This window comes from Pteronotus mesoamericanus, unplaced genomic scaffold (assembly GCF_021234165.1).
Source record: "Pteronotus mesoamericanus isolate MK-2021 breed Mesoamerican mustached bat unplaced genomic scaffold, CSHL_Meso_final contig_68, whole genome shotgun sequence".
Taxonomy (NCBI): domain Eukaryota; kingdom Metazoa; phylum Chordata; class Mammalia; order Chiroptera; family Mormoopidae; genus Pteronotus; species Pteronotus mesoamericanus.
In genome coordinates this window covers 2,665,168-2,690,603 of record NW_026555234.1, presented here as the reverse complement: position 1 = coordinate 2,690,603, position 25,436 = coordinate 2,665,168, and the positions used below count along the sequence as shown (strand labels likewise).

Genomic DNA, 25,436 nt, shown 5'->3' with positions numbered 1-25,436 from the left:
AAAGTCCTTGCCTCCTGCGCCCTTTGCCTCATCGGGGCTCAGAGAACTAAGCAGACAGTCACAAAGCAGTGGGTCAAAGGCTGGCGCGGGGCTGACCGCGGCCTTCCCCCAAGATCGGGGAGAGGGCGGGTGCTTCCTCCAGGCGGCCTGCCTGAAACAGTGGACGTGTTGCTATTTCATGATCGAGCTCTCCTGTAATCTAATTAGAAAGAAGCTTGTTATGAAGTAATCAAGAGTACCTTCTAATTAATTGTACCGCTGTCGCATGCGGTAGCAGAGTTTAAGGGTGGCTCTGACCCTTACAGCCTCTTCACCGCCCTTAGTGCCTTCGTGCCGTTGGCAGCCGGCGAGCCGCTGAGGTCAAGGCCCCGGACGGCACGTTCGCTCTGACCCGCACAACTGCCAATATGTCCAAGTCAGCTGAAGGCACCTCTTCTGCCCGCAGTGAACCAGAGGGGTGGACGCTTCCAGAAGCAGCTCGCTTGGTGAAGCGCCAGGCGCGTGGCTGGTTTCGCTCTGAAGTCTCCCCAGCCACAGAACGCAGAGTTGCTTTTCATTGGAGGCTCAAAGAAAACAATGTTCTATGTGAAGTGATTTCCTTCTTCACTCTGGCCTCCACAAACAGGGAGGGAAAAGACAAAAATGTCTTTTACCAACAGAAAATGTAGAGGATAAGGAGCGTGCAAGTCAGAAGTCAAAGCCTTTTACGCCCCTCATGGTTGTGTTGTTTGTCTGGTAGGGTAAGTATCTGATTATAAAAAGTGTATTCAAGGTGTGGGTGTGGAAGTAAAAAGGAATTTTAATCCACCTTTATTGGCATGAAAGGAAAAACACTTCAGAGAACAAAGTCATCGGAAGGGTCGCTGTGACGCCCTCACAGCCAGCAGGGCCATCTGCCTGGAGTGGGGCCTCTGCCACGAAACAGGTGTTCAGCGCCAGAAAAAAGACGGCCTGCCCTTCCTGTGCCCCCCTTCAGCTTAGGCTCGGGAGAATGCTTTTAGCCCCGCATCTGCACACCTCAAAAGTTCACCTAAGATTAAGGAGAGATCAAACCAAGCCTCTAGCTCCAAAAGCATCAAAGAAAACAGAAAACGTTAACCCCTGGTTCTGAATTAAGGAGATAGGCCTGTCGGGTATTTCTTCCAGTGACCCAGGAACAACAGGTGTTTTGATGTTTGATACAAAATAAAACCACGTGCACAGGGAGGGCCTGTCGCCTGCGGAGAGCCAAAGGCTCCCGGGCAGCGTCTCCGCGCCGTCTATTTCGCACCTGGCAAAACACAGCCATCATTGTTTCCACTAGGAAACAAAATGCCCCTTATTGGTACAGATCAATGCGCTCCTTTAGGGGACCCAAGAAGACATTTCATTAGAATTGAAGACTGCCATCGAGCCAGGAACGAACACCTGTGGCGAAGCAGACTGAGCCTCCTTTCACGGGAAAGGGGGAAGGTGGAGGAACACCAGATCCCTTCCTATATAGCGTTTCTCCCATTTGCTGGATATCTTTTGTTACCCCAGAAGCTGGGCTACTTACATACAAACCAATTTTAGGTCAGTCTAAGGGAACTAGTGAGCTTTGAGTTGGGACTGACGCAGACTACACAGTTTAATAATTCAAAGGGATTTAATAATAGCACAGAAATGTGGGGGTGCCCTGCACCTTGGTTGAAGCCCCCCACCCGTGGAAGAGGAAAAGCTCTCCCTCACTCTCAGGTCATTGAAATTGTGGGATTGCTCAGATACAAATAGGCTTTTGACAGCTTCGTATGAGGAGTATGTGCATGACCTTGTTTGTTTTGCTGGACCTGTTTTACTTCACCCCATCTAAAACTGACTGCTAACCCAATTTTGTGCTCCGCCCTCACTTGGAAGCTGAAAATTTATGAGATAAACACAAAATGTAGTTCCATCCTAAATATCATAGGCCTTAAATAAAGGATGGCAAGAAAAAAAAAAGGAGACTAAAAGTTAACGAAGGGGGACCCTTGCTGGGCTGAAGCCAGGCGGCTGCGGTCAGGAGGGGAGGAAGGCCTTGGCCTCCCGGATCTTCTGCTTCACGCCCCTGCGGGACAGAAGGAGCCCGGCGTGGTGGCGCTTCAGGGCGTCTAGGCGCTGCTTGAGCGCCTCGGCCTCGCCCACCTTCTCCTCCATGTCGCGGAGGAGGGCCTCCTTGCCCAGAAGCCCGCACTTCTGATTCAACTTGATGTTGTCGCTCCGCAGGCTGTCCCGAGCTTGCTTAGTCTTGGTCAAGATGTCCCTCCTTAGGGCCACTTGAGTGTCAATGTCCAAAAGCTGTGACTTTTTGCATGCATTTTCCATGTCCACGAAGTGTAACATTTCTTTCACATGGGTAATTATTTGCACATTGTTGTTCACTTTGTTGCGCAGTTTCAAAAGCTCCTCATTTCGCTCCTCAACTTTCTCATTGAAGGTCCGGTTCTCGATCTTAAGCTGTTCAAAATCGATGAAGAGCAGCCCGTCAACCGTGTCCTCTTGCGCCCTCATCCTGGTCTCAAAGTGCGCCAGACTCTGCTTCAGTTGCACGTTCTCTAATCTCACGGCGCTCATCTCCTTCTCCTTCTTCTCCTCCAGCGCCTGGAGCTGCTCCACCTCCCGGAGAGCGGCCTGGCGGCCGCCCCACATCCTACAGCTGCCCATGACCTGCATCATCACCTGCTTCTTGAGTGCCTGGAAGCTTCGCCATTCCTTCTCCACTCTGGAGAGCTTCTCGTTGCACTGCTGCTTCAGCTGGCCCAGCTCCTGGCGGTACCAGTCCAGGTCGTCGGCCCGCTGCTTCCTGAGCTCCTCCAGCACGGCCAGGTAGCTGAGGTATGCGCGCTCCTTCTCGGGGGCCTCGGGCTCCGGGCCCACATCGGGCACCTCGGCAGCATCCAGGCCCTTCTTCCTGCGCAGCGCCAAGAAGATCTTGTGCTGCAGGTAGACGTTGTAGCGCTGGTAGTGGCCCCGCTCCACCAGCAGGGAGCGGTACTGGTCTAGGAGCTCAGAGCGCAGCTGATGCTCCTGCCGCCTCTGCACCTCCTCCGTCCACTCCAAGTCCTCGTACTGCAGGCCCTCGTCCAGACCCTTCTGCTCGGAGTCTCCTGTCACCCCGCTTCCTTCTGCACTCTTCTCCTCGCTCTCCTCGCTCCCTGCCTCCTCCTCTGGTCCCTTCCGCTCAGCCTCCGGGGCTGGCGCCGCCTCCTCCTGGCCGGTCGTGGACAGCGGCGGAGAGACCCTCGACGAGGCTTTCTTCCTCCCTGCCGCCTCCGCGGCTGCCGCCGCCTCCGCCTCCTCGTCCTCCGGCGCCTCCTCCCTCTCCTCCTCCTCGGGTTCCTCGGGCCCGCCTGCGGGCCCCGGCTTGGCTGGCTCCTCTGGCCCGGACTCGGCCGACTCCTGCCGCTCTCCGGGCCCCTCCTCGCCCTCCGCCTCGGTGGCCGCCGGCCCTCCCCGGGGCTCGGCGAGCTCGGCAGGCTTGTCCGACTCGGTCGGCTCGAGGGGCTCGGCCGCGGCGGCGCCTCCCTCCGAAGTCTCTACGGCTTCCGGCTCCGGCTCCGCGGGCTCGGCCGGAGACTGGGGGCCAGAGCTGGCCTTGATCCCGGACAGCCGCGAGGCCAGGCTCACCACATCTCCGTCATCCGGCGCTGAGGCTCCAGTGGGCTCGGAGGGGTTGTCCATCTCTCACTGGCTCTGCCAGCGCCGCTGGACCCGGCGGCAGACTGTTGGGTTTCCAGGGGCAACCAAGAAGCGCTCACGGTGGGCCCGGTGATTGGCCAGACGTCAGTCGGACACCCTGCTCCCTTCTCTCCTCCTTTAAAACCAATGAGAGGCCGCAGGCGGACGACAGGCACCGCTGATTGGACGAGGGCGTAGGCTCGCGCCTCGGGGGGCGTGGCGCGCCTGCCACGCTCGCTTTCCGTCCGTTTCCCAGCGTTTGGCCCGGGGCGTGGCGTTAGGAGGTGCTGGGAGGGGCGGGCGGCCGGCGCGAGGGGCGCGCAGGCGCAGAGCGGCGGGCCGGGCCCCGCGCGGTGGCGCGCGCGGGGCGCCTGCGCGATGCGGCGGAGCGACGGCGGCGGCGGTGGCGGCCGGTCCAGGCCCGAGGGCGCCTGCGTGCTGAGGCGGGACGCGGCCCGGCTGGCCGGCTCCGGCGGCGCCTGGGCGGGGCAGCGCGGCGGTGACGGGCCCGGCATCGGCGGCGGCGGCGGGCGGCGGTTGCTGGAGCGCGGCGGCGGCCCGGGCGGCGCCGAGGGCAGCGGGCGCGGCGGCGGCGGCGGCGGCGGGCGCGGGCGGCGGGCGGGGGAAGATGGCGGAGCTCGGTAAGAAGTACTGCGTGTACTGCCTGGCCGAGGTGAGCCCGCTGCGCTTCCGCTGCACCGAGTGCCAGGACATCGAGCTGTGCCCCGAGTGCTTCTCGGCTGGCGCTGAGATCGGCCACCACCGCCGCTACCACGGCTACCAGCTGGTGGACGGCGGGCGCTTCACGTTGTGGGGGCCCGAGGCCGAGGGCGGCTGGACCAGCCGCGAGGAGCAGCTGCTGCTGGATGCCATCGAGCAGTTTGGCTTCGGAAACTGGGTGAGCGGCGGGCCCTGCGCGGACGCGGGAGGGAGACGCGGCGGCTTGGTCCTCTCCTCGGTCAGTACGGCCGCGAGGCGCACCTGCTTGGTCCGTGCCCAGTACGGCGGCTGGGGAGCCTGAGGGTCCGGGAGGGGGGATGCCGGGGGGTCGGGGGCAGGCGCGGTTCGCACGGGAAACCGAAGCGCGGAGAGTCGAAGCAGCCTGCGCAAGGTCACACAGCCAGGAAGTAGCAAAGCAGGGGTTTGGACCATGGCTTTCTGGCAGCAGAGCCATTTGCTAAACCGTTAGGGATACTTCATGGGTGTTTGCTGAGTGCAGACTTTGGGCAAGACCCGGCACCGCCGTCCTTGATGGAGTAGGAGCTGGTGGCCGCAGGCGGTTGAGCCACCCTGATAGGGCCGCAGGAGCGCTGGGGAGCGAGCTGGTTGTGCCTGCGGAACGGTGGTGGTGGAGGCTAGGCAAGCCTCGCACCTTCCCCGGTGGCTCCTGCCACCATCCCTGATACACTCTGCACTCGTGGTCCCGCTCGCTTTGTGTGTTGTCTCTGCGGGTAGAGGCCCTGTGTCCCTCGCGGTGGACTGGGGTATCCTGGGCCCTGGCAGCAGCCAGGACATTTTGCAAGGGGTGGTCAGTAGGCACTGTCCAGAGGCGTACGGGCTGGGAGGCATTTGTCCTGGGTGTTGTTCTCCATCAGAAGGATCCTGTAGAGGCATTTGTCGGACAGGAAAAGGTGAGAGCTGGCGTGGACCTACTGACTCCAGCCGGGCAGAGGGCTGGGCTCCTTGGGAGAGGTGTGCGGTGCTCCCCTCTTGAAGGGCTCGAGCTGCCCATTCCTCTGGCCAGAGGAAGCCTCCCTCCGCATTAGAAAGGAGACACATCCACCTGTGTCCTGACCCAAAATGCCCAGGGTAAGCGGCGGCCCCCAGCCTTGTGAAAAGCAGGGAGGAGAGACACGACCCCAGCCCTGCACCTTTCCAGAGCCTTCCACGTGTTGGGCCCCTTCTTCCCTGAGCCAGCAGTTGGTCTTGCCCCTTCTCCAGAAGCCCTCCGCTCCTGCTGGCTCCCAGTGGAAGACCTCCATGCGACTCCCCTCGTCCCCAAACCTGGCCACTCCCCTTTTCTTTTGCTTCCTTTCTATAAAGTGAGCCCATCTTCAGGGACCAATACCCATCCTGCGCCCTGGACCTCTGTCCCTCTCCCTACTCCTTTGACACTGCTCTGCAGATACCCACATGCTCTCATGGGATTGCCGCTGTCCCTTTGTCCTGAAGTGCTGTTTGTTGATGTGTATTGAACACACTATACAGCAGTGAGAGGTTGTGAAGGGAAGAAAGGCTTCGTCCTTGTCTTGGAGGGTTGTCATCATGGGGTCCTGAGACTGGAGCTCTTCCCCCGCTCAGCCTTCAACGGGAAACCGCTGCTCAGCGTCCTGAACTGCTTGCCTCAGGGACACCTGGGACCCGTCTCACAGAGCCTCACGCAGCGACTCGGACCCAGAGCCGCCCTCAGCCCCTCCTCCCAGGTCCAGCTCCGCAGCCTGTCCTCAAAGCAGTTCCAGGGTCGAGCCGCCTCTCGCAGCCGTAGCCAAGGCGGCCGTTTCTCTCTCGGCTCAACCGCTTCCTGAGCCTCCCGGGTGGTCTCCCTGCTTCGGCCTGGAGCCCCGTGGCTCACTTCACACGCCATAATCAGAGTGCTCTTTGAAGACATGTCACATCACATCCCTTCAGTGGCTTCCAGATCTGCTTAGATTAAACTTCACAGCGTGCGAGGCCTCACAGTGTCTGCTGACCTGTGGTATCTCAGCTGACACCTCCTTGATCGTTTTTTATTTCTTCTGCTTAGGGGCCTCTTCTCCCTGATGATGGTTTGTGACTGGTCTTTCTTCTTCTGAGTCAGTGCCTTAGACAGAAATTCCTTCCCCACATCACCCTTCTAGCACGTCGCTCTCGAGCAGCAGCTGAAATAGCTGCGTGGCTGTGGGCCTTGCTGAGGGCCAGGCGCTGTGCATGCCTCCTGAAGCTTTCCCGGCAGCCTGCGCGGCAGGTCGAGCTGAGTGGTTGGACTCCTGAGCCTGTGCTCCTAGCTGCACTGTCTGCACTGCCTGCCCTGCAGCCTTGTGGGAAGCTCACGAAAAGCGAGCCCAGGGACTGCGACATTCGTGCTGCTGTGGAGGAAGCGTGGGGCTGGAAGGCGGGCATTGTATTTCTCAAACATTAACGTGCACACGAGTCGCTGGGGGTGCTGGTTAAGCCGCACGCCCCACTCAGAGCCATGCGAGCTCTCGGAGGAGACACAGCTGGAGGAAGCGGTACTTGGGCCTGGGGGCCGGGGGCCTTCCCCTGGCAGGTTCAGGGGGAGGCTGGGGCTCTGCGTGCTGACCTCGCCCGGATAGGCCACACTGAGCCACAGGGCCGTAGCGTCTCTCTGGCTGTGCTCTCTTGGGTCCCTGCCTTAGCTTCGACGTTTCACGTGCAGCTCTGAGATGTGTGGCTCCCTCTGAGGGATTTGCAGACACGCGCCCATGCGTGTTACGTCTCATGCATGCCGCGTTCAGCACGTGCGGGTTCTGGGTCGTTCTGCACAGCAGCTGTGGAGTGGCTTCTTAGTGTCCTCGTGTACAGGTGAAGAACGGTGACTCTGACAGTTTCAAATACTTGCCCAGACTGCCCTGACTTTTCACGTGGCCAGACCAGGGTTCAGATGCAGGCCCATCGATTCTGGAGGCGGCGCCCTGACCGGAAGGTGTGGCTAGGCTGGAGGTGCTTCTCAGCACAGCGGAGCCTTGACCTGGTTCCTCGGGAGGCCAGTGTGCAGGGCAGGGAGGGTGACCTGGTGGCGGGAGTCAGGCTCACGGCTGGGTGTGGAGTGCGGAGAAAGGTTAGCCTGAACCGCGGGGACGGCGATGTGGAGGGAGGTGAAGCTGTCGTTCTGATTTCTCAGAAGGCGTGGGATGTGTGGCCTCAGGGCTGTGCTGCTTTGTGTGGAGTTCATGGGGACAGGGCGATGTCAGAAAACCCCAGGGACAGGCTGTTGCTGAAGTCTGGCCCCGTTGGCCCCCACTTTGCCCTGGGAACAGGCGTGGCCGAGGAGGGCCTGGGGACGAGCGGGCCGGCCAGGCCCTGGCACCCGGCGCCCGTGCGTTTGATGGGAGCGGCGGGGGGGGGGGGGGGCGGGAGCGCTGGCTCACAGCTGCTGGGCCGGGGGCTTTGGCCGAGCGCCTCAGGGCCGCTGTGTTGCGCTGAGTGCTGTGCGGGTCCTGCTGGGACTTCAACACAGACAGAAACGCACCGGGAAACAATTGACGGCAGTGGGAGACAGTGGTAGAGTAGCCGTGGACTTCCTGCGCGTCTGCCGGGGGACGGGACAGTTGGAGGGAGGCCACGCTCCTGCAGGTGGTGGTCAGAAGGACGTCTGGGGCGAGGGGGTTGAAGCCAGCTTTGGAGCTAGGCCGGGAGTTTAAAAAACAGGTGGAGCTCCCTGTCTCCTGCGCAGCCCGTGGCAGCCAGGCATGCGGCTCGCTAGCCCAGGCCCTGGGAGGGGGCGTCCAGGCAGCGGTGGGAGGCTTGGGGAGAAGCCGCGTGGGAAGCCAGCCTTCCTGGGGGGAGCGGGGTGTCCGTGCAGGGGCCAATGAGTGTGACGCGGTGACCTAGAGAGGGTGTCACCCGGGGGCGCAGTGAGAAGGGTGTTGGTGGCTGGGAGGATGGCCAGCGCCAGGGCTCACAGGCTGAGTGGATAAGGAGGACACCTGTGTGGCAGGGGCGGCAGGCAGTCCCTGCCCACGCAGGTGAGGAAAATGAACGACCAGGGAACAGCGCAGAGCTAAACCCAACACGTGGTTCTGAGCTGGGTCCTTCGCCAGCGAAGGGTGTCGTTAGGGCGATGGGCAGAACTTCAGTGGGAACGGAGATTTAGATGATAATGTATCTTCATAATTTTCTAAATTTGATGGTGATACTGTGGTTCATAGGAGAATGTCCTTGTTTGTAAGAAAGTTACACAAAATCACTTGCAGGTGATATTGTGTGAGGTTGCAGCTTAATTGCAAAATGGTAAAAAAAGAAAAAAAATTTTTAAGTATGTGTAATTCTCAGCAGACTGGGCAGGGCCTGGTGCCGGCGCCCAGGCGTGCCGGCCAGCTGCTGGAGACATGTGGCCGGAGCGCTGCCTTCTGCAGCCGCAGCGGGCATCGGGGAGGCCGGCCCCAGCTGATCAGCAGATGACGCCTGCGTGGTGCGCGTTCACTCCTTCCGCACTGACACAGGGCCCGCTCTGCACGGGCGGGGGTCCATCCAGCCCGTGCCGTGTGGTGGAGCATGGATAGAGGTGGGACAGCTGGGTCACCTTGAATGGGGCTGTATGGTTGCATGGACTCGGTCTTGCTCGGGGGGTGGGCAGCAGAGAACGCTTTCCAGGTGAAGGACAGCGTGGACCGGGGGCTTTCCGCGTCCCTGGAGGCTGGTGTGTCCAGGAGCCAGGTAAAGCCAGGTCACCTGAAGTGGAGGATTCAGGTTGGGAACAGGCAGGCAAGGGTGTACGGGGTCACATTGTAAAATCTGTGAGTGCCAGGCCACCAGGTCATAGTGGGGTTGGGAAGCTGACTCAGACTGAGCTCTTGCTGAGTGTGCAGAGCACCAGGCTCTAAGCTGGGCCCCTGGCGTTGACGCTTGCTCCCCGGTCACGGCCCCCTGGTCCCTCACTTACAAATGAGGAAGCAGCCGTAGGCTGTGAAATAATTGGAGGTAGGCCTGACTCTTCCTAGAACCTTCTATTCATTGGTTCCCTAGCTGCACAGCAGAATCACCTGAGGCCCCCCAGATTCCCAGGGACCACCCTAACCTGAATTGGCATTTCTGCGGGGGAGACCGGAAACGGCAGTTACGGGGGTTCTGACACAGGGCCCCTGGGACCACATTGAGGGACCGCGAGAGCGGTCGCCCGTCGCTGAGCCGTGGGACTGGGGAAGCCCGCCCCAGGAGCGCCCTGACAGCGGGGCGCTCGGGAGTTGCTCTGGAGGGTGGGGAGGAGGGGGAGGGCCTGGGTGGACATGTGGCCGGAGTGAGCAGGGCCGGGCAGAGCAGCGGCGCCCGTGTCAGCAGGCCCCCGGTGGGCCGGGGAGCGCACGTGCGCGCGGCTCAAACAGCCCCCGTGAGGGGCGCTGCTGCTGCTGGCTCAGGGGCCCCGCCTCAGGAACCGCCGGCGTGGAGCCGCGCCTGCCACCGTAAAATATTTTTCTTTGTTTTATATTTACAAAGACACTATTATTGTGCTAAAATACATAGAACATGAAATACATCATTGCAGCCATCGTTAAGTGCACAGGTCAGAGGGATCAAGGACGTCCCGGCGGTGCCAGCTGGGCAGCAGCACCACCGTTGCCTCCAGAACGTCCCCCTCCCAGACTGAAGCCCAGTCCCCATCAAGCACTGACTCTCGCCCCTCCCCCAGCCCCTGGAACGGCCAGCCTGCGTCCTGACTCTCGGGGCCTCAGAGACATGGAGTCACACGCACCGGCCTTGCTGGCACTGGCCCGTTGCCTGCAGGCTGGCCCCTGTGGCGGCGGGGTCTGGAGCCACCGTCCTTGAGGCAGGATCCACCGTGTGGACGGACCTCGTTTTGCTCCCCGCGCGCCCGCTGACGGGCACTTGGGCTGCTTCCGCCCGGCTGCCAGGAGTGATGCCCAGCGTCTGCATCCCAGGCAGGCCCGCAGCACGGCGGCCGTGACCTCGAGCTCGATGCGCACCCTTCCTGTGCACCTGGGCAGCTCCGCGCGGGGGCATCCTGGGTGCCCCTGTGGGCACCGGTCATGTCCCTCCTCACCCCCAGCTCTGGACCATGAGGCACAGGCAGAGGCCTCGGGGCTGGTTTTGTTCCCCAAGTGCTTTGGAGCCGGGGGTGGCGGTGGGGAGCGTTTTTTCTTTAAGTGAAGAAGCTTCAAAGGGGCAGAAGCAACCAGAAGGCCCACCGCACAAAGCTGTGGCTCCAGGGAGCAGCGGCAGGAGCAGCAGAAAGCCTCGCGCAGCGGGGGTGGGTGGGGGCGGGGAAGCAGGGCCTGCACAGGGCCTAGGAGGCAGTCTCCGAGGGGTGTGGTGTGTCCTGGAGGATGAGGCGGGACTGGGGACCGCCCCCGCTGGAGGCGGGCGAGGCTGGAGCCGCCAGGGTAGGGCGTCTGTGTCCTGGGCAGCGTGCCGAGGAGTTCGGCCAGCCCGGCAGGTGAGTGCGGCCCTGCCACATGGAAAGGAAATACTGTGAAAACTAACATAGAATTGCTTGCTCTAAGTTTGCCAAGTAGGGATATTTAAAAAGTTTTTTAAAAGATCTAATTATCACCACTTCACAAAAAGAAAGACTGTCTTAATGTGTTCTCCCCGCGCCCCTCCCCCCCAGTAAGGATGTAATCTTGGAATGAAGGACCATCTTTCAAGTTCACCCTGGACCCTAGGCCAGCCTGGCCTGAGGGCGGCAGGTTTGCCGATGGAGCCTCTCAGGGGCGGCACGTGCGGGGCAGCCCCAGCTGGGCAAGCGCCGCTGGAGGGAGCCCGCTGCCCCACGTGGACGGCGGTTTCTCGGAGCTGTCCTCCTCCTTTCCCTGCTCAGGTGCCAGAGGCCCGTGCAGGCGAGCCATGAGGAGGGGGCGGGAGGCCAGGGCAGCCGGAGAGCCTGGTGTGGTCGCCACCCCGCAGGAGGCTGGCGTCCTTCCCCGGAGAGGCTGCATCCTGGCCTGCGTGTAGCGACCTTCGAAAGTAGACCCGGTGGGCCTTGTGTGGCTTAGAAACACCTTCGCCCTTGTTTTCAAAGGATTTAAAGAAGCAGCATACCTGTTTCTCTTACTGTTTTCCAAAGATGGGAAGTCTTTTTCTTTTTTTTTTTTTAAGACAACAGGAAGGGAAAAACAAGCGTGGAGTCCGGCCCCGTGGGCTTTGGCCCCGCACCCGCGGGAGCTGCGTGCTGCGGCGGGAGGGGCCCGCTGCGGCGCACCGTGTGTTCCCTGCTCTGTTGTGCTCCAGCCACACGTTCTCCCCAGGCCTCTTCCCCCGACACACTGAAGTGACTCCCACCTCCCTGTCGGTCTAGCCGTCAGTCCTTCCGTTCAGATCAAGCAGAAACTTTGACCTCGGACCGTGTGAGGGAGAGAGCCACCCTCCCAGCCTGTCGGCCGCTGTCCTGTGAGGCACCGTGATACGGGGACAGGACACCTCCCCTGCGGGGGGGCGACAGCAGTCCCTGGCTGTGAAGACCGGGGAGAGCACTCAGCACACGGTTGGGCGCAGTAGCTGGTGCGGCATTTAATCGTCAGTTTACCTTTCTTTGCTGTGACTTCGTGGAACCTGTCTGTCCTCTGTGGGTTTCTGTAAGAATCCGAACTCTGCTCTTCGTGTGCAGGCTGGTCCATTGCGACCCTCACTCTCCATTTTACAGACCTTGAAAATTGGGGGCTGGTGTGGTCTCCTGGCCTTTCTGACTCATCCGTGCAGCGCGGTCCCTCAGAAGCAGCCGCCGGCTCTGGCTCCCGGTGCGGCCTCGGCGTCCTTGAGCAGTGCCCGAGGCTGACTGGCGGGAGTTCCTGGGGTCCTGGTGACAAGCCCCGCTGGTTCGTGGCTTCATAAATAACCATGGCGAGCAGAGTCCCCTTGCTAGCAAAAGAGGACCCGGGCAGCCCAGACGTCAGCACGGTGCCCGCAGCTGGCTGGCCCGCTGACCCCGGCCAGGAACTGACTGGCGTGCAGCCTATGGGGAAGACACCTGGTGCTGGGCAGGGTGGTGGCAGCGGTGCCGGAGTGTGACCCGCCATCCCCTGCCCTGGCCCAGCCCTGAGGCTGCCTTGCGGCCTCCATTCTCTGCTCTGTTCCCAGAGCATTCACGTTGATGGAAGTAACTAGAAAAATATAAACGCATCATCTCTCTTTGGTCAGACACCCTTTTTTGCTTAGAATCCTTTTGTTCTTTCTGGACTGAAGTTTTATCCAGACGTGGCGCCCCGAGCAGCCGATGAGCTCTGGAGGCGGATTGCCGGGGCCCTGGGCTGGCGGCGGGCGGGCCGGCGGGTCTTCTCACGGGGCCTGAGTTCCCGACCCTGAGACTGTGGTTCACGCCAGCGCCTTGTCCTGAGGCTTCCGGGACGCTGGATTCTGAAGCTGTCGTGGCTGCAGCCGTGGAGAAGCTGGTGGGCTTGGCTCAGCTACGCCTGTGGCCCCCGCCTGGTGCGGGGCACCCAGAGGGGGGAAGTGGCCAGCCTGGGCCACACACAGTGGCAGTAGATGCTGGGAATGCCTGTGACTTGGGTTGGGGTTTTGTTGTTGTTGTTTTGGATCAATTGCTTCCTGAGAAAATATAATGAACAAATTTGATGATTATAGTGATTTTTTAAAAGAAGAAAGCACGCACACAATTCATCCCCATGAGACCAGGATCTCATGTTCACTCTGGTCCTCCCTTTTCTCCTGGTAGGTCCCAGTATGGCCGCCTCTGTCCCTGTGCCGTCAGCTCCAGCCTCGGCACCCGGCGCCTGGTGGGAGAGGGCCCCAGGTGTGGGGCCTGGTCACCGCACCACGGACACCCCCCTCCCTGCCCCTCTGCGCCCACTCTGCCGTCGCCCCGCCTGCGTGCACTGGCTGGTTTCAGGGGCTCCAGCTGGGCCTTTGGGGGCGCAGAGACCCGCCCCGCCCTCCCGCGGAGGTGACCGTGCGGGGCAGGAGGCAGCCTGGCCGTGGGCGGGGGGGTCAGTGGAGGCTGTGGGCGTGGTGCCGGGCGGCTGGTGGAAGATGAGTGCGCATTTCGGGCAGTCACTTTCTGAAGTGGCTTTAGCGGTTGAGTTTAAGGAAGAGGTCTCTTGGCAGAAGGAAAACATTGAGGGAGCTGTACAATTTCCTCCCATCAATAACCCTGAGTTCACAGCTCCCTTCCTGCAGGAGCGAGTGCTCGCGGCCCCGGCGGGCTGTCGGAGAGCTGCCGAGCGCGGGGCTGTCGTCGGTGACGCCCCAGCCCCTTGAAAAGGCGCCCACCTCCTCCCTTACACCGCCACCCAGGAGAGGGGCAGGGTGGCCCTCTGGGCCAGGGGAACGTCAACAACAGAGGCTTGGCCCTTCCTGTCCCCGGAGGCAGACAGCATGGCGGGATGGGGTGCCTTCTGTAAGCGGGGGACCTGGGCCATGAACTTTGGACGAGCCTGCTCTCTTGTCTGGGATGACTAGGTTGGACTGGGGGGAGCGGGGCGCCCCGGTGCTCTGTGCTTGCGCCCGCCTGTGTCCTGCGCCGCTCGCAGGCACCCTGCCCCCAGCGCAGGGAGAGCAGGGGCTGAGTGCCGGCCCCAGGCGGCCCTGCTAGGCCCGCTTCAGGAGCGGGAGGTTGGCGCAGGCCTCCGAGGGGGTGCCGGCCTCAGCTCTGCTGCCCACTCCTCCGTGACTGCAGGCGAGTGTGTGCCGCTCCGGATCTTCACTTTGTTGCCTGCTGACTGCCTGAAGGTTCTTTTTGGCACTGACATCACTGATAAGCCCAGCTCGAGAGAAGGCGCCGTGGGCTGTCGCTGGGAGGGGTAGTGACGGTGATAGGAAGTGGGCCAGGTGGCCTGTGGGGAAATGTTAAGGGAATTTGTATGAATCCTGAGTGACCCTGAGTTTGGCTTTAGAAGTGACTCTGACCTTTGTCCTTGCAGGAAGACATGGCTGCTCACGTTGGAGCTTCCCGGACTCCCCAGGAAGTGATGGAGCATTACGTAAGCATGTACATCCACGGCAACCTGGGGAAGGCCTGCATCCCTGACACCATCCCCAACCGGGTGACAGACCACACCTGCCCCAGTGGAGGCCCCCTCTCCCCCAGCCTCACCACCCCCTTGCCTCCCCTAGACATCTCGGTGGCCGAGCAGCAGCAGCTGGGCTACATGCCGCTGCGGGACGACTATGAGATTGAGTACGACCAGGACGCCGAGACGCTCATCAGTGGGCTCTCGGTCAACTACGACGACGACGACGTGGAGATTGAGCTGAAGCGCGCCCACGTGGACATGTACGTGCGGAAGCTCAGGGAGAGGCAGCGGCGCAAGAACATCGCCCGCGACTACAACCTGGTGCCGGCCTTCCTGGGGAAGGACAAGAAGGACAGGGAGAAGACGGCCAAGCGCAAGATCACCAAAGAGGAGCGGGAGCTCCGCCTGAAGCTGAGGCCGCTCTACCAGTTCATGTCCTGCAAGGAGTTCGATGACCTGTTTGAGAACATGCACAAGGAGAAGATGCTGCGCGCCAAGATCCGGGAGCTGCAGCGCTACCGGCGGAATGGGATCACCAAGATGGAGGAGTCGGCTGAGTACGAGGCGGCGCGGCACAAGCGGGAGAAGCGGAAGGAGAACCGGGGCTCGGCGGGCGCCAAGCGTGGGCGGGAGGACGCCAAGGACGGCGAGTTCGCCGCCATCGAGCACCTGCCGGGCTTTGAGCTGCTGTCCGACCGCGAGAAGGCGCTCTGCAGCTCGCTCAACCTGAGCCCCGCGCGCTACGTGACCGCCAAGACCATCATCATCAAAGACCACCTCCAGAAGCGACAGGGCATTCCCTCCAAGAGCCGCCTGCCGAGCTACTTGGACAAGGTCCTAAAGAAAAGGATTTTGAATTTCCTCACGGAGAGCGGCTGGATATCCAGGGATGCTTCCTGAGGCCCGTGCCCCGAAAACTGCCGCCGTTCTCGCCCTCGTCGGACGGCGGGGTGGGGCAGGAGCCGCTTTTCCCCCTCGTTGTTCTTTTTCTCAGCAGTTTCTTTTTTTAGGATACAAATTCTTTTCATGGTCCTCTGAAAGAAGCAATAGTAACAATCTTAGATCATGGGGGAAACAAATACACGTACATTGTACCTTAGCCCTAAAAGTAATGTGAAGAGGACCGTCTGCCTTTTTGTGTTCGGTGTGGAGACCGTGACGAGGCCGCCCGTTGCCTTCTGTGAGCCCTTCCCTTCGTGCACCGTGGGTGCTGGCCCGCCGGCTGCCGGCCTCCCCCGGTGGCCCGGGCTCCGGCCCAGCCCCGGCACGTGGCACTTTAGATGGGGCCGGCGGGCGGGCGGGCAGGCAGCGAGGCCAGAGGAGGACGGGATGAGGTGTCCTTGGAACCTGAGGAGGAGGTTGGTGGTGAACGCAATGACCAAATGAGCTTCCCCTTACCTGTTGGCAGGGCCGAGTTTGAGCCTGCAGTTCCCGGTCCCTGAACGCGCCCTTGGCCTGGTGCCCTCTGGCCGGGCCCCAGCTGGCTCCGTTTGGGAGCGGACAGGGCGGGCCTTCGGCAGCGCCCCCTGGCGCAGAGAGGGAGACGCGGGGGAGCCGCGCTGCAGGAGGACGGCCCCACTGCCAGGACCCCGAGCCCTTCCTGGGGCAGCTGCGGGTGTGTCCTGCGCGCGCAGGGCCTCGTTTCAGAGCCCCCGGCGGAGAGCCCTGCCTTCCGGGGGAGCGTCTCCCAGGACTTTGATCACAGTCCCCAGGGCCCTGGTCACTGAAACCCTGCCCGGGGCAGCCTGGCGAAGCGTCCTCACTTCAGGGGGCCCCGGGCGCTCTGCAGGTCAGCCAGGCGAGACGGGGCAGCCTGTGCGTCCTGGCTGGGGCCTGCGGCCGTGTGCCTGGTCCCCAGGTCACAGCGGTGAACCAGACTCGGACGCAGCCCCGCCCGGCCCTAGTTTTTCAGGGGCCCGCTCCCATGGTACCTTCCTTTGGAACGTGGGTCAGCCCTGTGTCTCCCGGGCTGCTCAGGGCTCTCGCGCCCAGGACCCGCTTGAGAGCTGGCGGTGGCTGCAGAGCCGGCCGCTGCTCCCGGCCCTTGGCCTGCCTCCCCGCCTGCAGTTCCCCACACTGTACCTCCCGGGGTGTTTGCGCTTGAAGTCACATTAAAGTGAAGTCACTTGAAAGAAAAAAAGGAGACCCTCATCATTTCCAAGGACAACTTAATTACGGTGCCTTTTCCTTTCTTTTTACATCTTTCTGTCCCCTAGGGTAAATTTTTCAGCATTAAATAAAACATTTCAAATGTACTGCTTGTGGCTTCAGTTGTGAAGTACGTGGCGAGCCAGCAGGTGCTCCTGGTCGGCTAAGCCCGGGGCTTCTCTGACTGAGAGGGCCAAGCAGCGGCAGTGCTCCCTCGGGCCACCTCCACAGCCCCTGGGGGTCGCCGTCCGTGACAGCCAGTGCTGGCTGTCACTGAGCAATGAGGGAGACGGTGCTGTTTGACAGGTTTCTTAGCCGGTGCTTCTCACCCGGGGTCCCCAGAGCAGCAGCGCCCGCCGCCCCTGGGAGCCTGCTGGAAGGCGGGCGCAGGCCGGGCCTGGGTCAGACTGTGCCCGGGGCCTGGGTGCCAGCCGCCCGCTGGGAGCCGCTGCCTTTGGTTGCCCTGGTGTCAGCATTCATGGGTCTTCTGGTTTCAGGTGCCTAGTTCGGTTTTAAATTTAGTCTTTTCCATAAAGCAATTGCCCAGCTTTCATTAAGCTTGAGAAGGAGAACACCCCTATAGTCGTGGGGCCTGGGCCAGACAAGAAACTGCTTTAGGCTTTCAGGACGTTTATCTTTTTGATAGTGTGAAGAATTTATTTAGGCTTGACTGTTTTAAAACACCATAATGAATGTATAATTAACTTATGTTGAAGTACTGTTACAAGGGGAAAGTGATTTTCGTTTGGTTTGGTTTGCTTTAACCCCGCCCACTCTAGCTACCAGTGCCACGCCGGTCCTGAGCCGTAATCCCCCAGAGCTAGGGCTTTGCAAAAGCTGACCACCAGCTTTTGAGTCAAGTACTGTAATTTAGCTGTTCTGAATACTCTGCATGGCCAGCATCCCAAGAATGTATTAAAAACAACTCTACCTTTCCTACTGTTTTACTTGCTCAGCAGGTTGAGCTCCAAAGTGTCACCGTTTCTTGGTACCTGCTCCAGGAGCCTCAGCTTTTCAGAGCCAGCTTTCAAATGCGTGGTGGGGGACAGGATGGGACCTTTCTGTTCAGCAGACGACCTTTGGGCCAGCAGTCCACCTCCCGCGAGAGGCACCCCTTGTCAGACCCGTGCTGGCTCAGTCGCCTGCCCTGTACGCGCGCCCAGGCTGCACTTTGGCCAAACCCGGAAATGTGGGGAGTGAACAGCTGGTCTCCAGTGTGTATACACGTATGGCAGGGCCTTGAGTAAGGTGGTTTTGTTATGGTTGAATGGCTCTAGGAACCCAACTCGTTTTTATTGACTGGCCTCTGGTAAAACTGGTTTCATTACATGTGGTTTCCCTTGAAGTTGCAGAACCTACGGACACATGGAGGATGAGCTGTGTACTGTTTGGTGTTTTCCTGGCTAGGGCCTTGCAGCAGGTGTAGCTCTCGTTGAAAAGGGACGACCACACACGTCCATGGGAATTACTTGAAAATGAGCCTTAACTCTGTCTGCTTTCCTCAATGTGTGAGGCTGGGCTGGCCTTCATTCTGGGATGTCTTTGACCAAATAATTTAAAGGAGAAAAATGTCTTGGAATTGTATGAACTGAAATTTTAATCATGGAAATATCACTGATATTTTTCAAAGTCTAAAGCAAAACGACCACCCCGTGTCTTTCATGCAGTAACGGGTTGACCAGGACTGATCTTCGACCCTGGAAGCCCCCCTTAGGTGCAGAGGTGGGGGTTCTTTTTGTCTGTCTGTAACGGACCCGGAGGGGCCTGAGTGTGTGCGTCCCCTTCACAGCCCTTGGGCGGACATGTCCACGCGGAGCAGGCCGGTCATGCCAGCCTGCATGTGTCCTGGACGGAAGCCGGCGCGCCTGCATGCGTGTGCGAAGCGCACAGCCCGAGGTGAGCAGAGGCTGGGAGAGCTGAGCCACGCTGTTCTTAGTGAGGACCCACACGCCAAGGTTCACCATGTAGTTACCAGAAGGTAGGAAAATCAAAACACATTAGGGCTTTAATCCTCTTAAATAAAACTTAAAAACTAAACATTACATTTAGAATTTAGCAAGCACGCACTCCTCGAATTTTGAGAAGTCCATCTTACTAGGGGGAAACCCCTTCAGATCATCAGTGTCTAGCTGAATGTTAAGATTTAAACATTTCTAAAACTAAATGAACAAAATGGTAAAAAAAAAATCCTGTCCAATTCAGTTACTGGCAAAATAAGGTAGTGAGAACTGTTCAGGTGCGCATGCTCACTGCACCCCCACAGAAAATCCGGAAGCCCGCCTTCCCTAGCCACTAGGCAGTAATTATGACTTCCCTACGTTCTTCACCGAGGACGCTTTCTGAGCCGGAACAACATTTGAGCCCCTGCTTGCCCGCCACTGGGTGCAGGGTAGTGGGCAGGGCGTTCCTGAGCCCGAGCACTGCAAGCCAGAAGCACAGGGTGGCCGGGCGCAGCCCAGTAGCCACACAGCATGATTCCCCAAGACCTTTTATTCGTTTAAAATACTTTAAAGTCACCAGAGCAGAAATAGCGTTATTCACGATATTGTAGGGTCCCGTGGTGTCCATCGGCCTGTCCTGTAAGCACGTGAACTATTAAATGTATTGAAAATCAACAAACAGGCTCCCGAATTAAAGTCCAGTCACGCAGCTGTGCAATCGGCCTGATTTCCCGCTGAGCCGCTGGTTACTAAAGCTTTCCCATGAGGTGTGGGGAAGGGCCGAGAGGAGACGAGGCGAACCAGCCTTTTAAGAGTCACCCGCCCGAGCCCGGCAGGCAGCTAAGCCCCCTTCACCACCCCCACCAGGGCAGGCCGCAGGGTGCGCCCGTGCAGCTTGTAGCCCACTTTGTTCACCAGCGCCACCGTGCCCGGCTCCTTCCCCTCCACTGGCGCGTGGAACAAGGCCTCGTGCTCGTAAGGATCAAACTTGGCCCCCACAGGGTCCAGTCTGAGGAGGCCGTGCTTCGTGAACACCTTCTGGATCTGGACTTCGGTCATCACGAGCCCCTCGTAGAGGTTCTTCAGGTGAGGGTTGTCCTCTGAAATCTCTTCTTTGGGAACGGACTGCGTCGCCTTCTCCAAAACGTCCGCCACCTCTAACAAGTCCTTGCAGAAGGCCTGAATGCCTAAACAAAGTTAAAGGAGAACATTTGCATCCCGTCCCTGTCGACTGGGAGGGCAACACAAAACTGGCATTTCAACGGCTTGACTGAAAAAGAAACGCCTTTTGAGTCCAGGTGAGAGGTAATTAGGTACGAGACCAACAGCTGAGAAAAATTTTTTAAAGATTTTACTACTTTTTAGAGATGGGAAGGGAGGGACAAAAAGAGGGAAACAGCGGTGTGTGGGAGAGAGATCAACTGGCTGCCTCTTGCCCCCAACTGGGGGCCCGGCCCACAACCCAGGCCCGGGCCCTGACTGGAATCAAACCGGCGACCCTGGCTTGCAGGCTGGCGCTCAACCCACAGAGCCGCCCCAGCCGGGCCAGCAGCTGAGAATCTGCAGAACCACCCCACCGCCAGCCCCGGGAGGCCGCGCGCTCCATCCGGCGGAGCGGCTCCCTGCCCACGTCACAGCCATGTGCAGGCGCCAGGCAGCTCGGAGCCTGGGGCCGCATCCCTGGCTGTCACTTAGCTACGAGATGTTCTCGGTCAACCTGTGTCTCGGTCCTTCAGGTACAAAGCAGGGGTGGTAACAGTACCTACCACAGGGCCGTTACGAGACGTCGAGTCACACGTGTTCAGAGAGCCCGCACGCTGCAGGCTCTCCGCGAGGGTCAGCCACGGGCAGGCCCTGCAGGTGAGAGCCACCCAGGCACACGCCAAGCTGCGCCTTATCCTCACAGAAGGCAGGGCATGAGGAGAGCCACTCAAGATTCAAGGCAGCATATTACATAATTTGTGAGGTTTCAGAAACATGCCGCAGATACCAAATGGAAGTCAGGGATGTGAGAGCACTCAACTGGCACCCGCCTCCCACCGCGCCGGCCGCACGGGGTGCCTGCCTCGGGCACGCGCGGGGAAGGCCTGCCGGTGGGCTCCCAGGGCGGCCGAGCACACGCGGTGGAGCAGGGGCCGGGCCCCTGCTTACTCGCTTGTGACGCGTGCACGTCATCTACGCCTCAACAGTCTCAACTGCAGAACGGGGAGGACAGTAACCGACAGTCAAAGGTGACAATGCAGACAGCGCTTTAGGAGAACTTAAGCGGTATCAGTGTTACTGCTGGTGATGCTAAGGAAACAGACACCGGCCGGGCTGACCTGTTGGACGCCCCGCAGGCTCAGTGAGGTCTCCGTGGGGACGAGTGGGAAGCGCCCTCCCTGCTGGAGGCGGCACGCTTACAGCTCTGCACGCCAGGCGCAGCTCCAGCCTCTGCGCCTCACGGCCTGTACTGCTGCCCCACCCTAAAAACGGGGAGGGGGCCCTGGCTGATGTGGTTCAGCTGGTAGGCGGGTTGTCCTGCAAACCTAAGGGTGGCAGGTTTGAGTCCCAGTCACTGCTCATGCCTAGGCTGTGGCATCGGTTGGTGTGGCCTGACTAGTTGGAACATCGTCTTGAAAACTGAAAGGCCATTGGTTCGATTCCAGTCAGGCACAAGCCTCGATTCTGGGTTCGGACCTCAGCTGGGGCATGTACAGGAAGCAACCAATCAATGTTTCTCTGCCCCTCCCCCCCTTCTAAAACCAGTAAGCATGCCCTCCCGTGGGGATAAAAATGAAGACAGGGCGGGGTGGGGGGGGCTGTACAAGCCACAGGCTCCCCACCTCCTCACCCTGGGTCATCTCGCTGTTTGATGCTCGGTACGCGCCCCACCCGGCTTTCCGAGCCCACGTCCTTCCAGACCAGAATCCCATGCTGTTGAAATTAGTTACCATATAATTTTGCCTCTTCCACCAATTTTTGGGTCCTCTGCCGCAAGTTCTCAGTATCTGCCAAAGCTCGCTTATACTTTTCCTAAAAAAAAGAAAAAGAGGGAACACATAGGAATAAAGCACAGAACACGTTCATAGGAGAGCAACTGTGACATAACAAACTCCAAGTCAAGACAGAGACAGCACCTGTTGTTACGTGTGAGGTTTGGGACTAGACAGTGCGGCTTAACTTAGAAATGTTACACCCGAATCACCGCTTCCAGCGAGCGCGGAGGAAGATGTGAAGGTGACATGTTTATGGAGCCTCCGTGGCCATTCTTACTCAGTGGACAGCTGTGCACAGAACAAGAAAAACATCCTTTCTCGGGGTTCTTATGGCCTCATCGCTCCTCAAGGAAGGACCATGCACTTCCTTAGGCAGGTCCCCAGCCTCAGGGACGCCTAGCGTTCGGTTAGGGTCGAACCCTGCGGCTCCCCTGCCTGGAGGTTTAGGAGAAGCACAGGCCTGGGGAGGGACAGTTGAAGCCTCTCTCTCATCCCAGGGATAAAAACCCATCAAAGAAACTTTAGTATCTTTACCGCTGCCCAGACGTGACTCAGTTCCAGCACTTGCTGTGTAATAACCCCCTGACTTACGGGAGCGCCCCCCTTTCTCCCTTTAACGCAGCCCCACTCACCCCCCGAGCATCTCAGTGCGGAATGTGCACTAGGTTCCTCTTGGGGGGAGCACACTGCACCCCATCGGTTTCCAGTCTTCACTCAGGCAGTTCCTGCTCTGTGGTTAAGGGCAAAGTCTCCAGGGCTCAGGCCCTGGCCCTGCCGTGAAGGAGCTAGGTCACCTGGGGAAGCCTACTTAGCCTTTCTGTGCCTCAGTTTCCTTGTCTATGAACAGGGATATCAAGTTAACTCACAGGATGGCTCTGAGTGTTAACATACATAAGGACGTCAGAATGATGTCAGCCCATAACAAGCGTTTGACATCGTCACTCCTAAATCCTCATAGACCTGACTTCTGCCCCCTGTACCCCTGTCCTCCCCAGCCACGCCCTCCCCTCAGCCCCGCTGAATCAGCCATGCCAAATATTTCTCGATTGTCAAGCCCATTTTAAGTCTTGGCTCAATATAACCTACGTAGTACGTAAAGATGAGTCCCACAACAGAACCAGAGCCACAAAGGACCTGGGCTCTAGTTCCTTCTTTAGCAGTAACTTGCTACGGGACCCAGCCGTAGTTCTTGGGCAAACGACTGCACTCGCCTGGCGGTCAAGCACCTCAACCAGCTCCCCCGCAAGAGCCCGTCGGCCTTACCACAGCCTCCTTCAGCTGCTCTTCCAGCTTGACCTTCTCCTCCAGGAGGGTCTTCTCTGTAGAGGGAGGGTCTGTCTTCTGCTCACTTTGCCCCACATCCTCTTCCAAGTTCTGGCCATTGTTCTTTTGTAGCTGTGCACAACAGCCGAGTACCAGGCCTGATTCAAAGTCCATACAAGTCACAGGTGTGATTTTTGAAATCTGAGGTAATTAGGACTATTTGCTATTGACTTGTGAGAAAGCCTTTCCCTTGGACCTAATAAAGGCAAGTCATGAATGATGCACAGAAGCTACTTATAAAACCTCCCATACAGGCCTAAACTAGTATGTCAGGGTCCCAAGGCTACGCTGCTGGCCTCCTCTTCTTTCCATCCTGAGTTAGGGTCCTCCACGCCCCCCACCATGTACTGACGGAGCAGATATTATCAGAGGGGAGGCCCAGGGCGGAGGCTGATCACAACGATGAGCAGGGCAGACGCCCCGCCACACAGCACATGATGCAAAGAACTGTAATTCGGGGGTTGAAAGTGACAGAGGAGGAACGATGTGCCTTGGGAGGCTCAGCACAAGTGAGTATTTCCAGCTCTGGGGAACAGAAGCCACGAAAGGCTTTGTGCCTGGAGGTTTAGGAGAAGCACAGGCAGCGGGGCAGCACGGGCAGGTGTGAGGCAGGCGCGAGGAGTGGGCGTGACAGGCCTGCTCCAGGGAGGGGGAGCGCCCGGAGAAGGCGTGGAGGTGGGAAGGTTCGGGGTGAGTTCGGGGCAGGGAAAGGCTTCTAAAACTAATCCTGGAAGTGACTTCACATATCATCCAACCTGATCCCTGCATACAAAAGGTTAAGTAATAAGCCCAAGGTCACAAAGCCATGAGCGAATGACAGAGCAAGTCTTTAAACCCAGACTTCCTCACCAGGACCAGTGCAGCTTTCTTAATTATGCCACAGTCCAGTCTGAAGACAGACGGTGTTCAGGGACAGGAAAGCCGCCGGCACCCAGGAGTACAGGGGTGCTTGCGGCAGGACGGTTTAAAGACAAGCGGGAAACGCCGCGCTCATCGGTAAGGACACGGTCGGATGAACTGCTGCCTCCACGATCAGAACACTGTGCAAGAAACGCAGCACAAAACACGACCCCGTCTGGGCAAAAACCACCCGGAGACCCCGCGTCTGGGGATGTGCGCTCCGGCAGAGAGGAAGGAGAGACCCATTAGTCTGTCACCTGGGGCTGGAGAGCGATAACCTTCTCACTGTATTTGTACCTTCGTGACTTAGGGCTCAGTAACCCGAAGGGCCGGGGCTGCAGTTCCGCTCTCCTGACTCCCCCACTTGAGCCCCTTCCCACAGACATTAATGCGGACTGGTCCTCTCTCCCCTGGCAATTATTTCCAGATGCAAAGCCACAAACTGCTGGAGCACACCACCTTTTCCCCCAGGTATTCCAGGTGGGTCCCTGCCCTTTGATTCCCGTGTTTTGTTTATATAACTTATTAGGGTAGCAGTCATGCCTCAGCCCCCTTTCATCCTCTGCGATCTCGGCCGGCCCGCCTGGGCTCCCCGTGCGCGGCGGTGAGCTCCGCGAGGGAAAAGACCCCTTTGCTCCTGTGACCCCCCACTGTGGTCACTACGCCGGTCTAAATAAACTCCTCTCCCCACGGCGGGCCACGCTCCTCTGCGCTTCTGACCTCAGACTCCGGAAAAGGCGGCGGCGGGGAGAAGGAACTTTTTCCCGGCCGAGTGGAAAATGCCCAGGAACCGCCGACCCGAGCCTTGATTCCAAATTTTCCGGACCAGCGCCGATGGGTATCCAACCTTGCGCGGCCCGGGCGCCCGCGCCTGGTTCTGCGGCGGCGAGGCCCGCGGTTCCGGCGCTGAGGCTGCCTGTGCCCGGGCGCGCGCACGTGGCGACTGTACACTGGCCCGAAGACACGCGTGCGGGGTCAGCGCGGGCCTCGGGCACGCGGGGCGCACCGCCTCTTCCACTCCAGGCCCGCGCGGGCGTCCGCGACCCACGACGCCCCGCTCCCAGGCCAGACCCGGGCAGGGTGGCCCTGAGGACCGTGTCCTTCACCCGAGCGTAGCCAGGCGCCCCTTACCCCCTTACCTAAGAGACAAGGCCAAAGCGGGGAGGCTGCGCCGTGCCAACCTCACGCACCGAGCCGCCATGACTGCCACCCTCGCCGGCACAGCGCACGTCTTAGGCATGCGCGGAAGCCTCCGGCCCGCCCCTCAGGGCCCAGGCAACTCGCGCAGACTCTATGCCTGCTACTTCCTTTCATCCAATCCGAGACCGCATTTCCTCTGTTGGACAGGCCACGATCACCAATAATCATGGGTCACGGTGAGGGGGCGGGGTTTGAGGTTCCTCGCAGGTTCTTGAGGAAAGAAGGTGAGAGTTGAAGGAAACGTTGGGAGGGGAAAAGGGCGTGGTCAAGGGAAGAACCAATGGGGAGGAAGCATAGGGGGGCGGGCAGGAGCGCCGGAAGTGCGCACGTTTGGGTTTTCCATCTAACGTCGTGGGTCTCATTTCTGGTCGCCCTTTGCGCTGGGAGGCGACTTAGGGGCGGGACGGGCATTTGTCCTGTTCCCCATCAAGCCCCGGCTCCTGGCACGCTGCCGGGCACGAGGCGCCCAGTGTTGGGTGAACGCAGATAGTCAGGCTGAAGGCAAAAGCGCCTCCACAGGCACGGGCAGGTGCGGTAGAGGCAGCGGTTCGGGGAGCGCCACCCCCTCAGGCTGTCGCTCCGCGGTGGAGGAGGGGGCGGGTCGCGGTTAGAGCCTCCGTCGCTTTCGG

At 59.7% G+C, this 25,436-nt stretch overlaps 3 protein-coding genes across 3 annotated transcripts; 1 reads left to right on the top strand and 2 right to left on the bottom strand.

Moving 5' to 3' along the window:
- Positions 1 to 2,016: 2,016 nt before the first annotated feature.
- Positions 2,017 to 3,678, bottom strand: CFAP184 (cilia and flagella associated protein 184). The gene has a single exon (XM_054582217.1). The coding sequence runs from the start codon at positions 3,676 to 3,678 to the stop codon at positions 2,017 to 2,019; it is 1,662 nt and encodes a 553-aa protein (XP_054438192.1).
- Positions 3,679 to 4,303: 625 nt separating this feature from the next.
- Positions 4,304 to 16,570, top strand: TADA2B (transcriptional adaptor 2B). The gene is made up of 2 exons (XM_054581910.1): positions 4,304 to 4,573; positions 14,226 to 16,570. The coding sequence occupies exons 1-2, from the start codon at positions 4,304 to 4,306 to the stop codon at positions 15,216 to 15,218; spliced, it is 1,263 nt and encodes a 420-aa protein (XP_054437885.1). The 3' UTR covers positions 15,219 to 16,570.
- Positions 16,571 to 18,011: 1,441 nt separating this feature from the next.
- Positions 18,012 to 24,865, bottom strand: GRPEL1 (GrpE like 1, mitochondrial). Its single transcript, XM_054581909.1, is given in 5 exon segments — positions 18,012 to 19,593; positions 21,340 to 21,421; positions 22,648 to 22,777; positions 22,779 to 22,805; positions 24,747 to 24,865. Coding segments are annotated over 5 exon segments (687 nt in total). The 5' UTR covers positions 24,848 to 24,865; the 3' UTR covers positions 18,012 to 19,246.
- Between the last annotated feature and the right edge of the window lie 571 nt (positions 24,866 to 25,436).

Bases quoted from the DNA above. Each gene is read 5' to 3' on its own strand.
- CFAP184 (XM_054582217.1), bottom strand. From the start codon at position 3,678: ATGGACAACCCCTCCGAGCCCACTGGAGCCTCAGCGCCGGATGACGGA.
- TADA2B (XM_054581910.1), top strand. From the start codon at position 4,304: ATGGCGGAGCTCGGTAAGAAGTACTGCGTGTACTGCCTGGCCGAGGTG. The intron at 4,574-14,225 runs GTGAGCGGCGGG...TTGTCCTTGCAG, and splicing joins AGTTTGGCTTCGGAAACTGG to GAAGACATGGCTGCTCACGT.